Source organism: Telmatherina bonti (genome assembly GCF_933228915.1).
Source record: "Telmatherina bonti genome assembly, chromosome: 10".
In the NCBI taxonomy this organism is placed as follows: Eukaryota; Metazoa; Chordata; class Actinopteri; order Atheriniformes; family Telmatherinidae; genus Telmatherina; species Telmatherina bonti.
Window position 1 is genome coordinate 29,395,562 of NC_136628.1, and position 14,406 is coordinate 29,409,967.

A 14,406-nucleotide genomic window follows, 5' to 3' on the forward strand; every position below is an offset into this window, starting at 1 on the left:
GTGAAGGTGGATTGTGTTTGAGGACATGTGAGAAACCCCGTTCAGGTCTTACTGTGTCGTTTTTAACACCTTACCTGCATTAGTTTCCCCTCCGCTTTGCCGGCACTTCCTCCCACGAACTCTCCTTCCAAAATGATGGGCTTCCCCGTCGGCTCGTGCTTTACCAGAGTCACCTTGATGACCGCTCGGAGGGCCGGCCGCTCGTGCTCCAGGGTCTGCTGGCCCAGCACCAGCTGCAGGGCCGCCATGAGCACCCAGAGCCCGGACAGGCTCCGCTGAGGGACGGTCATGGCCTCGGCTGTCGCGGCGGTGCTCGGCCGCACATGGTTGGACTTCAAAGCAGGCAAGCACCGCGGATAAACAAAACGTCAAAAAATATATATGTAAAGTTCTTTGTACAGGTCCCACTTGTTTTTTTCCCCCCTTGCCTCGATGACTACAGCTGAACAGAGATAATCCAAACTTTTAAAGTTGGACGATTTCCATCGTAACTCCAACGCGAGCGTCCTAAAACTTCCATTCAGCTCCAGAGTTAATCATCAAACTGCAGGTTTGCAGGAATGCATGTGGAGCCACAAAGCGGATATCTTCCATGATAGAACGAGCTCTAATGGATTGTATCCAGTGTCATTAGTCTGCCCGCATCAATGCTCCACGAAGACAGCCCGTGTTGCTAGAAGTAAAGTGTGCACTGATTTCCACAAGGCTCCATCAGGCAGGCAACTAACTAACTGCTGGATCCTTCCTCTCCAGGACAGCTCCTGCTCAGTGTATCCGCGTGAAGTTTAATGTGACAGTGCACGCCACTAAGTGGATCTTTAAAACGCCTTGTTGAGACCCAAATCGATGCGATAAAAAGTGTTGGAAGCGAGTCTGTCCCGTGGAAGCCACGTTTTGTGGATAAATCAGCTAAAAGCGCTGCGGAACGACGACTTGAACTTCAAAGGCTGAGCTACAGGTTGCCGCCGGAGAGATACGAGGCATGTCGGGGGTTCAATGCCATGCAGGGAATTTGGACAAGAGTTTTTCTTCTTTTTTTCCCTTTTGTTTTTACCATAAAATGAGAAAAATAATCCTAGATGAAGTTGTTAAATTCTACATAATTATTAACCCAAGCAAAATGGATCATTGCCTCACTTCACTTGTTCCTCTGTTATTAACCCAGTTCCCGAACGCAGGCGGCTTCTGTAAACTGGTTTCAACTCAGTTTCTCCAGTCGGTCTTCATTTTAAACTTATTCCAAACCCAAGAAAACTGTCTCTTCTTCCTCCGTGATTTCAGAGCCTCCCCTGCACAGTGGGGGAAATTAGAAACGATCCTCCTGAGACCGCCGAGAGGAAATGAATTATCAAAGTTATAAACTTGTACAGGGAAAAAACTCGGCAAAAACGTGCTAAATGATGGTGGTCCACAGCCCACGGAGTCGTCATTTAAAGTTGATAGTGTAGCGAGACAGAGTGTACAGTTATGACACCGTCTCAAAAGTTTAACTCGCGGACTCTGTCGTTCCCGTGGGATCTCATTGTCACTCTACCTGCTCCAGTCCTGCTGCCTTCAGGGGCTATCGGAGACAACGCTCCTATCGATACGTCAACACTACAGTGCTTCGCTTGCAAAAAAAAAAAAAAAAAAAAAAGAATGATTTAATTTTATTTACTTTCTAATTTTTAGTTTTTTATAAAAAGACATACCCAAAAAAACTAAAACCAGCAAGAGTTATTTAAGTTTAAAAGGTAGATGTTTGTGCAATTTCCGAGTACCACATGAAGGCAGCGTTGACAAGTCAACGAGGGCGGAGCTGCAGGACAGCTAATTAAAATCAGTAGAGTGGCGCCCTCTAGTGTCCACAGAACAAACGGGACATGTCATTATTCATGGTTTACACGTAAATAAACCACCTGCTGCAAAATACATTTCATTTAATATCAATGCTTTGTACACCTTCCTTAAGCAATATAACAGTTACAGGTTTTACAGTTCTTAAAATGATTTATCCCATGAGGAGAAGCAGTGAAAAATAAAAAGGCAGGTAAAAAAAAAAAAAAAACACCATCACCTGCACACCACCTCAAAGGAATCAAATCAAGACTACATTATATTTTTTTTTCTTACAGAATTTTAAACATTTATATGCAGAAGTGTACTTTACAAAAGCTTTTTCAATTTCTTACAATGCACAAGGAATTCAAAAAGTCTACTATGTCTTTTAAAAAGCACAGAGGTGCAAGCATTTCAGCAAAAGTTCATTCAGAATAAATATCTAAACTCATTGTAAATAAGGAGAAACACAACTGTACGATGTAAAAGGAGACTATCTTACTACATTGCAAATAAATACTAAAAATAAGATTTACATATGAACAAATCAATCAATATTCATAAATAATTTCTAAACATCAGAGGGTGGAGTCACAGGCCACACAAATCAACAACCTTGGATCTAAATGAAAGATGTGGTTGATGGTCAATAAAGTCATCGGCGAGTGTGCGCCAAACAACATGACGGCACTTTCCATCTACGAGTTTCCCTCTGATACTCATCTTCAAAAGGTTTGATCATCGCTTACCCTTAGATGTCAGTGTACTTCCTGTGCTTCGGCGGTTTTAATCCTGGCTAATGTCGCTGGCGTTTTAACTGATCTCAACACTTATCACCTCGTCGTTTACTTGATCAGTAGTAACCTTGCCGTGACATGGAGAAAGATCACAGGAAATAATGTGTTTTTTTTTTTAATGCTCTGTTTCAACCTTTCTCTCCTTAATATCTGTTTATTGCCTCCAAGTGTGTGATGTAGATGCTTACCTCAAATACATAATCTTCAGGCATTTTCTCCAGCTCTGAAATCCCAGACTCTGCTTTCTGGGAGTGTGTGCCAACATTGTAACTGCTCCACACTCTGACGGGTTTTGAGTCTCCGCAACCGTTTTCAAACACTGCCACATTACTGGTGCTGGAGGGAATCCCAACCACTGGGACCTTTTTGTCAGGAATCTCAACTTTAACCAGACTGGTGTTGGAGGAAGTCTGCATCACCTCATCTGCAATCTGGAAAATTGCATCCAAGTTAATGTCACGTTTTTTTGTCTCCTGGTTTTCCTTGCGCTGCAACTCCTGGTTGTGGTCAAACATGTGTGTGGTCACAGGGTATCCTCCCTACAACAGATCAAAGTAAATGTTAAGTGACCGTACATAATTAATATACATTTTATGCTTAAAATATCATTTTGTTGTAGTGATCAGTCACTTATATAAAAATGAATACAACAAATGCAGCTATGTTTACCAACCTGGTAATAATTTTGGGGAGAAAACAACCCTTTTTGAAGACCTACTATGTGTGTCGGCACAAGGTTTGGATGGCAGCAACGGCAAACTTACAGGAGAACAAAACAAAAAAAATCACAGTCAGTTTTAAATGATCAAGTGAAGCGCCTCTGTTCACCTTCATGTTTGCATTTAAGATTCGATACTTAATCCATACAGCAGATCACTGGAAACACATTTTAGTACCTAAGAAGAAGAGCCAGAGTGGCCAATCAGGAGCTTCAGTGGGAAAAGCAGGATTTATCATTTAAAAACTGCTTTGACAAGCAATCTGCTAACTAATCTGCCAAACATTTACAGATTTCTGTTTATACATTTGTGACATCAGATTGCAATAAAGTGGACGGATGCTGTCACGAGTCAGCTGTCCCTTTCCCAAGTTTTGATTGAAGAAAGATGGAAGAAACCATACAGCTTGAGAATGTACGAGGAATGAAAAGACTGAGTGGAGTGAAGTGGAGTAAACACATGTAACGCATGAAAAAGGCCTGAAAATTTCTTAATAAGAAGACTTAACTATTGAACTTATTTCATCTCCTCTGCATCAAACACAATTGGGATGGGCTCAGATATTAAACTCTTGTTTCTACTCCAGCTCTGCTTACAGGTGTGTATCCTCAGCTCGTTCTTACCTGTGGGGTAGTAGCCAGGCTGTTGGGCGTTACTGGGGGGATTAAAATTGGTGACATTTGGATTTCCAATACTTGTATGTGTAGGTAAACCCGGCTGAAAGTGCATGGCATTGGAGCTTGTGGCTGCTACGGTGTAGTATTGATTTAATGACACCGGTATCCCTTTGGCTGGAGGGAAGACGGTAGGAGAGAGGGGCGCACCGTGACCCCTCATCAGGTGTCGAGGTGGGACTGGGGTTCCACTGTGAACCTTTGTGACCTGGACTTTACTAGGATGACATGCATGAGGCGATTCCTGATGTGTGGGGCTGAGAAGAGATGTGCTTCCTGCAATAAACACAGCATCATGTTAGAAAGGACTGAAACATGCTTCTGTAATTATTTTTAAGCCATCGAGACAGCTTACATACTTCGTTTTAGATCCCTGGTACCATTTTCTGCACTCAGTTGCTGGTAGCGATTCTGGAGCCGACAGGTGACCTCCAGACCGGCTTTCATCTTCGCTTTGTTGTCGACAGTGAGCCTCCTGAGACTCGCAACAAGTTCAGGGTGGCTTCGCTGAAAGTTTGGGTTGTAGAAGTAATGAAACACCCCGGTGCTATCATCGTTTATAGCAAGCTCGCATTTCCTGAAGCCGTACAGGTTGAGCTGACGAACGAAACTTGAGAAATTGGTGGTTTTGAAGAAGTTTTCGTGCAGGTTTACGCTGCTGGGGGACAGGATTTGTTTCTCAAATAGCTTCTGGTCGATGACGACGGCCTCGCCGCGGGTGTCCCAGTGGATGGCTTGGACGGTCGGGTTGTTCACCAGAAGCCACAGTTTGGCTGGGAAATTGTTGGGGTTAACGTTGTCGGGCAGGGAACTCTCTGGATCATCCATGGCTGTCTCTGGAGCTGTGAACACAAAGGTCCTGTTTTAGATGCGAAACTGTGAAACGGTAGCATTGTGCATTGCTTGAGTGAATCTTTTTATATGTTTGACTTGAAAATGCTCATAAAATGTAGGACAGCACACTAATACTGCAGTTTCTTGAAATGTTTTTGTGAGTTACGGTCAAGGCTTGGGGTATGAGAGAAGCCTAAGCTGACAGATAAGTCTAAAACTGTGAAGTTCCTGGTAAGATATCCTCATGACGTATGCTGAACTGGAAAAAAAAAGCTAGGGGTGGGAAATGGAATTGAAAAAAAAAAAAAAATCAGATATCGGAATTTTTGCTTCACAATTTTAATAGAGTTTTTTGTTAAAAGAAAAATTATTTTTTCAAATACATAAAAGTAATCAATCATAAATTTTTGTCATTTATATTGTTTTTATTTATGTTTTTACTTGCCTTCTTTGTCATTATGGCAGCAGAATGATGGTGTGGCTGCTGTGTTAAAGCTGGGGTAGGTGATCTTGGTGATCTTGCACAGAGACTTTTTTTTTTTTTTTTTTTTTTTTAACCCTGGGTGAAGTGGTTCCTCATCCTGATAGTAGTCTTTACATCATGAACAATAAGAAATATAGTTAGACCCATCTGTAAAAACTCTGACCAAACAAAATGTTCGAAATAAAGTTCATTTCTTATTAAAAAAAAAAAAAAAAAAAGAGCCTTGGACCACACAAGGAGCAAAACCAGAGGGGGAGGAACCAAGACAGGGAGCCACTTTCACATCTTGCCAGCTCCCCAACACTACCTACCCCAGCTTTAAAAACTTTATTAAATGACACCACGGTATCACATTTTTTCTTGAATATTAAATACATGGATAACTATGATTTTATGAAACACTCAGCCATTCATCTTCGTCTAACTGTTATAGGGGCTAATAGGGCACAGGTGGGGGTGGTTGTGGGTGGGTGTAAGGGGACTGTGGATGTATGTGTGTGTGTGTGTGTTTTATCTATTTGATGTAAACTGTTTTATTATGTGAAATACTTTGTATTGTTTTTTAAGCACAAAAAGTGCTATAGAAATAAAGTTTGATTTGATTTGATCTGCATGACCATCAAATTGAGATATCTGGAGTAGTGAGATTACTCTAACAGTGTAATAATATTGTAATGCACCTTCAGACTACATGTCTACATTTACTTGTTCTACTGTTTCTTTCTGCAGCGAACAACCACAACAATACAGACTTTAAAGGCAAACTGCCTCGTTGAGCGATTTTTCCATCGTGGTGGTGAATCTGACGAGCTCATGTTGGAAGAGGACAGTGATGTGTGTCCTGTATGGACTCTTCACTTACTTTGGTAGCATGTGGCTAATTCAGCTGTCATAACGCTCTGACTAGAGTAGCCTCTAAAAGCTACGATTTCACACTTTGGAGGTGAAAAAAGGGCTTTAGAAAGTTCATAAATATAACGAATAAGTAGACGTAACCCACATCATTCTTAAACATTTCAACTGTGAATATTATAATGGTCAAAATGCAGACATTTTACAAGAGTTATGATATGAATACTAATGACTTTTCCCGACAGTTAACTAGCTAGCTCAGCTATCTTTAACATTAACAATTAGCACGATTAAAGGCTCGGGAATTTATTTAAACACAACAAGCAACAACAAAAAAAATCTGTTCTGTAATATTATTTAAGGATGCATGTAATTGCTTGTTTTTCTGTATATCAGACAGCAAGCAGCGAACAACACGATGACAGTAAACGTACCTGGATCGCTGCAGTTGGAACCGTTGGGAGCTCGAACCGTTGGACGTTTTCCTCTCATCACAACTGACAGAATTAAGTCGTTTCATTCCTCTACGGGATCTCCGGCGGTGTCGTTTAAAACGCAACAAAGTACAATAGTTTGGTGGTGCAACATCACCTCTAAATTATTACACTTTGCAGTCTCATTGTTGTTCTACTACAACGACAGTATAGAGTTTTACTCAGGGCCGGATTAAAAGTGCACAGGCCCCTGGGCCCAGAGTGTTCCAGGGGCCCCCTTCCCCACCGCGACATTGCAAAAATTGTGAATGATACACTGTGAAACATTTCTAACATCTCTCAGCCAGTGGTACAAGTAGCAATACACTAGATACTGTGGTGTAACTATCTGGCTTTTATGTACATTTTCTTTCATGTCCAAACTGCTGGTATATGTCCTACGTGGGCTCCACATGGGCCCCAAGTGGACATGGGCCCCTGGACCTGTGCCCATTGGATTATCCGGCCTTGGCTTTACTTACTGAAGTTACTCTATTAAGTAACTTTACCTCATAAAGTTACTGACAAAGTATGGAAGAGATTCTGCACCATAATTCAATTACATTTTATTTCACATTTAGAACATACCTGATTTTATTTTTAACTGATGAATAAAATGATTAATAAATAAACCAAGACACATTTTCATTATCTTCTTCTTCTTCAATACTATTCTTTTTGTAATTTGATTAAAATGATAAAGAAAAGAACATAAGAATTCATTTTCAAAGTATTCAATGGTGACTCTACAGCTAAATTATTAGCAATACGAGAACAAAACTTTAAGACTTAGGTTTGTGTATTAGCAGTGGCAAAGATCATGTTAGGATGGTGGAAAAGGAGTAGGCTATATTTAGCAGTACAAAGAATAATTAGACTTAATAAATGTCAGTTTATTGATAGACAGTGAGATTGGGTAGTTATCACTTGACTGTAGTTTGGTGACTGGATTTAGGAGTGGGCTGGCTCTGACTGGAAACCAGCTGGAAACAGTGAATGAAGTCATTTTGAAAGCGTGTGGAGTGCAGGAGTATGTGCAGGAGCGACAGAATTAACAGTCAAACGTCCATAAATCTGCACAGTTTGACTAAGATTAAGAAGGTGGGGGATTATTTGCATGTGATTGATGCAAAGAAGCAGACAGAAGAGTGAAATTTCTCATTTGGGTCGGGTGGTGGAGTTTGAGTGACGCAGCAAAACGTCATAGTTGTGTCCATTCTGCTGAGGAAAAATAAAACACTTCTGCGTTTATTTTCTACATGAGAAGTAAGGAAACAATGTTTGTATGAAACTTTCTGAGGCAGCTGGATTGTGAAGAAGCTCGGGGAAAACTTCCAGTGCTCATGTCCGACAGTTCAGCGCATCATTGATAAATCACTGATCAAATCCTGAACAGTGTTTCATCGTCACTGTTTTTCTCTTGTTCTGCCCGTCAGTGTAAGTTTTAGAGAGGGTTTTTTTTTTTTTTTTTTCCCACTCCTTGCGCTCTTTGGCATCCATATTTAGCCGCTGAAGCTCTGCAGACTTGCAGTTGCTTGGTTTGTTTTCATTTGGAAGAGAAGAAAGGAAGATGTCTTCTGCAGGTAAGGGGGATGCTGGAGGTGCAGTTGCATTTGCATGGTTAGATAGTGAGGCAGTTTTCATCCAAAATCATTGTCGTCTTTTCTTTGAAAGCTTAAATGCAAACAACTATCTGTTTGGTTCACTTTACTGGCATTAAATGGTTTTCTTCCACATTTATAATATAAAGTACCACAGCAAATGTTGTGAAGGTTTTTATTGTTTTTTGTTTTTTTAAAATGCAAACTAACTTAAAAAAAAGTGTTTATACTAATGATGTAAAAACCTAATCCAACCACTTCTTTGTCTGGAAAAGTGGGAGGTGAGGGGAACACGTTCATTTCAACTCTTCAATTCTTTCAGAGATTACAATGAAATGTTTTCTTTCATTGCAAATCAAAGGAAATAAACAAATTAAATCAAAATCGCAATATCACAATAAACCTAAAATCATCAGCCTACGTGGTCATTATTATCTGCCAAAGAAAATAATCATTTCTGTAACATTTACTTGAAACTAACGTGTTTAGCTGCCAGCCAGATTAAAATAAAGATGAACATGTATAAAAAGGGCATTAACAGCCTCCTTTGTTCCTTTTTCCATCCAGAAGTCCCACAGCAACATCTCTGGAGGGAGAAGGAAGTTCTCCTGGACCACAGGTTTTCAGAACTTCTATAGGTTAAAAAAGAAGAAGTGGTACCTACACAGATGAAAGAGAAAGCAATAGAACCAATGACTGAAGAAATATTACAAGATTTCAATATTTCTGGGACAGCTGGAAATAACCTGGAAACCACAACAAGACCCTTCCCCAGCAGGTATGAAATACTGGGTTGGTCTGAATGAGCAAACACATGAACTTATGAAGAATCCTGGTCAGAGCTCTAGACTGTGTTGTAACCTAATGACAGAGGCTGAAACTCCGTCTTCTACCATCATTGAATTAAAAAAGTATGTAGAAAAGTTTGTCCCTTTTGCACAACTTAGCTTCGGTGTAAGAGGATGATGGACTGAAGTGAGTTCTTAGGTCCTGTTTACAACACAATGTTTCCACTCAAAACATTTTCTTTGCATGTCTACAAGCTAACAGCGGAACAACAACCATCTCCATGCAGGGGAAGCATGTATGTATATATATTATATGTATCAGGCAGCGATGGAGAGCATCATCAGGTATGAGATGGCGACGTGGTTTGGCAATCTCTCCATACAGTCCAAATCGAAGCCACAGCGCCTGGTGCAAACTCCTGTGAAGGTGATAAATCCCCTCTTCAGTCCATCGATGAGTAGTCTGGAGTTACGGAGGGTATTTTCAGACCCATCACATATCCTATACTGCACGTGTCCAGTTTCGGTCCACAAGAGTAACAATCCTGCAGGTTTTCTTTTTTCAATTTAAACTTATTTCATTAATTACATTTTACAAAGTGACACAATAATTTTTTACCCAGTGCATTACATTTTATGTAAGTGCACAGATATGTACACAACCATACGTACACCTTATGTATATCCAAATCATGATAGTATGTGGTTACATACCTAATTGGAAAAATAAAATAAATAAATAAATAAATAAATAAACAATAACAAAAAAAAATCTAATAAGAAAATATCATTTGATTACAGACCATTTCTCTATAAATAAGAGTATTCATCTGTAGTCCTGCTGTTATTCACTCCATATGGGATACTTCTTGAATGCAGGTTTGCAATGTATCTCCAGCCCACCTAATGCTTTACAGCAGGGATCTCCAAGTCTGGTCCTTGTGAGCTACCATCCTGCAGGTTTTAGTTTTTCCCTGCTACAACACACTTGATTCAAATGAAAAGATTCTCTAACAGCTTATTGTCATCTTCTGCATCTGCTTGTTATTGAGCCATTGATTTGGGTCAGATGTGTCACAGCGGGGAAACAATAAAACCTGATGGTAGCTGATGAGGACAGGAGTTGGAGACCACTGCTTTACAGCCTGTGGCTCCAGGCTGAGGCAAAGAAGCAGCGAAGTCTGGCTTTTCAGTATTTGCACGCTGCTGGGCAACAGCAGCTCCAGGAATGGCCATAATGAATGTTAACTGTGTCATCAACTAGATGACGTAGTGCTGGTTTGAATATGCAAACACCAAATACTTAACTTTCTATTTTCTAGCAACAACGAAGAAGTAAAGCCAGTCTGTAATATTTATACTAGTATAAGTACTTTATGCTTTTAGAAAAGAAATCATTTAAAGATGATCTTTTTCCCCTCTCTTTTTAGATTCAAATGGGGTCTGGGTATATCAGATGCCTTGATAAGATGCTATAAGGTTAAAAAAAAAACAAAAAAACTAAGAAGTGGTATAAGACCTTTTTCTACTACTTAATGGATGTTACTATTGTGAATGCCTTCATCCTGCACAAAGAACTGGCCAGAATCCATTTAAGCTTAAATGAAGCCCCAATGTTATTTGAGAAAAAGGATAGAAAATGTAATGCTTTTAGAATTTTCCCCTCAGTCATGTCATTAAGCTAGTTGGCTTAAGAGCTAAATGCCAACATCTTTGCAGTCATTGTCTAATAAAAAATAAAAAAAAAGAAGGCAAGATTAATTTACTTTTGTGAAGCTTTTCTGAATTTTAAAAATAATGCAAATAGCTTTGAATTGCAAACCAGACTAGAAATTTGCCAAATAATCGAAGTGGAATGATCAAGAGACTTGTAAACTCTTAAGAAAGAAATCGCAAGACAGTTTGCTTAGTAAGTAATTCCATATATTCTTGCAATAATCAACAATAACAAAGTTAAACAAATATACCAGTTAATTTTTATACAACCACAGATCAAAGTCAGGTAGATAGACTTGTACTTGCTTATTGAAATATTTATTTTACTGAAGCACTGATATTCATGTTTGTGTATGTCTGTCTAAAAATGCGTAGGATATTATTGGCACGTGTATATAATTTGTGAAATAATGATGCCACCATGATTTACTAAGTACAGTAATCCATTTATCACTAAGTGATGAAGACTTTTATTCAGGCGCAAAATAGGAATACCTTCTCTCGGGTCCTATGCTTGAGCCTGCTTCTACGTACGTCATTCCACTGCGACACGATAGTATCGCAAAACATTTAGCGATTTAACTCATAAAGTGCTTTATTATCTTTAGGAATTGTAACACTATGGCACTGGAAACGGTCCCAAAAGACTTGCGCCACCTGCGAGCTTGTCTTCTTTGTTCATTAGTAAAGGTAATTCTCGATTTTTGATTAAAAAAATAAATAAAAACAAGTTAGCTTTTCGGCTAACAAGTAGCCGATCACTGCGCCGCAATTTTCATCAGTTCTGTCTCATTTATTTACTAATTGAAATTTTAAATAACTCGATTGTGATCACTTTCTTTTGTTGTTTTCTCCAGACCATTGACCAGTTTGAATACGACGGCTGTGACAACTGTGAGTCGTATCTTCAGTTTAAGGGGAACAGAGAGATGGTTTATGAATGCACAAGCTCCTCGTTTGATGGGTGAGAATTGGTTCAACACTGAATATTTATCTCTATAGTTTATGTATTTTAGTCCCAAATAACTAATACTATATTTATACTCACAGTGTTATAGCCATGATGAGTCCTGAAGACAGTTGGGTGGCAAAATGGCAGAGGATAGGTAAGGATGTTCACAGTTTATACTCCACAGCCGTGTTTCTCAACCACTGTGTCGTGGCACACTGGTGTGAACTGTGGGAGATCATCAGGTGTGCCCTGAGAAATGATCCAATTTCATCTAATTGGTCTGAAAAGCAGCTCTGTGTTAATTCAAACAGGTCTAGGTAAAAGATCCTAAAATTCCTTCTTCTTGTGTTTATTTATCTGATTTATTTCAAGACACTTTGACTAAATTTGATTTTATGTGAATTATTTAGGCTTTAGAAAATTGTTTGTGGTGTGCCTTGTGATTTTTTTCAGTGTACCTTGGCTCAAAAAAGGTTGAAAAACACTGCTCTACATGTCCCATTTCCAGCACAGGGGAATCCAGAGTCAAGTCATGTAAATAGAAATGACACCCCTAGTTTTATCCCAAGCGCTTTCCAAGCCCTCCTGGTAAATTTCCTGTTTTAAAGATAAACGTTAGGACTTTTAAAAAGAAAGTCACTCAGCAAGAAGCACGAGCAAAACAACAGTCGTTAAGATTTTATCCAAGTTGATCAAAATAATATGGAATATAACTTCATTAGAAGTATGACACTTTAAAAAAAAAAAAAAGAAAAAGAAAAAAGCCACAAAAGTGACAAGTTGTTATGCACTGCTCACATATGCTGCCCAGATTTTCCCCTCTTTTATATTTGTTTACACAACACACTGCCACTACATTTATCAAAGCAATCAAGCACCTCTTTAAATGTTGGAGCTGCAATGAATTGTGGGATGGAATGATGTCCTTTCCCTTTATAGAGGATGGTCCAGTGTTTTCCAAGGAGATGCATTTAAGCTCATACTCTTTGCATTTATTCTCCTTACACACCACGTATGGAGCCACCTAAATAGTTCAGTCATGTCACTCAGGAAAATTCTTAAGCAAAAATATATAAAAACAACTGTTGGATCCCTTTGTCTGCTTCATCTTCTTCACCATGTAAATAATGTATCTGTTGGCTCTGCTTACAAATTATGCAAACAAAAAAGTTCCCCTTCTTTTCAACACTCAAATCAGTCAGAAAATTTGAATATATATTTTTATTTTTTGCTTCATTCTGCAGGCACCTTCAAGCCAGGTGTATATGCGGTGTCAGTTACAGGCAGACTACCTCCAGGTACACCCAACTATACCAAGACTCTCACACTCACACACACAGAATGTGACTGTTGTGCTGTTTTGTGATGATTATTGCATTCTCTCTCTTTTCTGAAGGTGTGGTGAGGGAGTTGAAAAGCAGAGGAGTGATCTACAAATCCAGAGACACAGCGGTGAAGTCGTAGCCTTGGTTGTTTCTTGTTCATACCATCCGATTGGCCCCATCAGCATTGCATCATACTGCAGAACCGTGTCTGTGATGTCTTGTCAAACTGTTAAATGTTTGTTCTTGTTTGAATTTTTTTTTTCATTTACATAACATAGAAATACGTATTTCTTTGAATAATTGAGGAAAACAATAAAGGTCATTTTTAAAGAAATGAATCGCTGTGGAAACGGTTTGTTTGAGGTTTTAAATGCATCTTTGTGGTCCAAATAAAGAGGTTAGGGAAATGAACAAACACCATTGAGGTCAACCATCCTCCATCTTACTGTAAACAGTCTATTCATTTACAGACTGTAGAGGATAGATATGTCTTCAAATAGCTCCCTTCCCTGCCTGGTTCAGCAAAGTCAGACTGCAGGATGACAGCATTCAGAATCACTGATCTTTTGCTCATTTATATGAAATTTTGTCATGGTGATGAAAGCAGTTCGGCAAAACAGCACATCAACTCCAGTTCAGCTCAGTCATATTGAGAGTGAGCAAAGCATGACTAAGTTGTCTTGATACAATGACAAGCGTAACATATGACCTTGATTTAATTATAGTATTCACTTTTAAGGACCAAACCTAAAGTAGCAGATTACTAAATGAGTCATGTTTTTGTGAATGAAGTAGGTGGAAGACAACATGCAGGTCTGTTTCACTGCGAGTGCACATGTGATGGTAAAAAAAGAATCACACAAGACACTTCTGGAGAATTATAGTTATGTAACTGCATGTTGTCAAACTGCAGATGATTTTTTTTCATACAAACTTTGAGGTAACAGACTAACATGATAAAACTTGTGATAATAAATCATTAAGATGATTTGATTTTTCTTTGTTTATTTTATGGTATTTATAAGAAATATTTCTGGGCTCTCCTTGAACAGAAATGTTGTAGAGCATTTATCATGAAAGTAATGGCAGGCCAATCAGCCTCAGCTGCATTTGTAATTAGCTCATAAATACTTTTTTTTCTGAGTACCTTCACATTAAAACCAAGTAAACATGTTAACTCAAAAGTTCGCCAGTGATCACCTGCAGTAGCAAACACTGCCACTGGGGGGAGCCATGGACCAGACTTAGAGTTTAAATCTGGTGACTCAAAATTTTCTGTCATCAGTGGAGACTCTAGGTCAGTGGTAGGGAACTTTAGTCCACAAAGGCTGGACTGCTGTACGTTTTAGATGTTTCCCTGTTCCAACACACTT

General features: G+C 39.1%; 2 protein-coding genes across 2 annotated transcripts in view; one reads left to right on the top strand and one right to left on the bottom strand.

Annotated features, from left to right (window-relative positions):
• Positions 1–723, bottom strand: part of rnf43 (ring finger protein 43) — a 96,338-nt gene extending 95,615 nt beyond the window's left edge. Inside the window, exon 1 of the mRNA XM_079248028.1 lies at positions 75–723. Within this exon, the coding sequence (XP_079104154.1) occupies positions 75–290 (216 nt within the window). The 5' untranslated portion in view covers positions 291–723. The remainder of the gene's footprint in view (positions 1–74) is intronic.
• A 10,581-nt stretch (positions 724–11,304) lies between these two features.
• On the top strand, positions 11,305–13,348 carry supt4h1 (SPT4 homolog, DSIF elongation factor subunit). Its single transcript, XM_079248236.1, has 5 exons — positions 11,305–11,446; positions 11,614–11,720; positions 11,807–11,862; positions 12,953–13,006; positions 13,105–13,348. The coding sequence occupies exons 1-5, from the start codon at positions 11,378–11,380 to the stop codon at positions 13,170–13,172; spliced, it is 354 nt and encodes a 117-aa protein (XP_079104362.1). The 5' UTR covers positions 11,305–11,377; the 3' UTR covers positions 13,173–13,348.
• Positions 13,349–14,406: the final 1,058 nt, after the last annotated feature.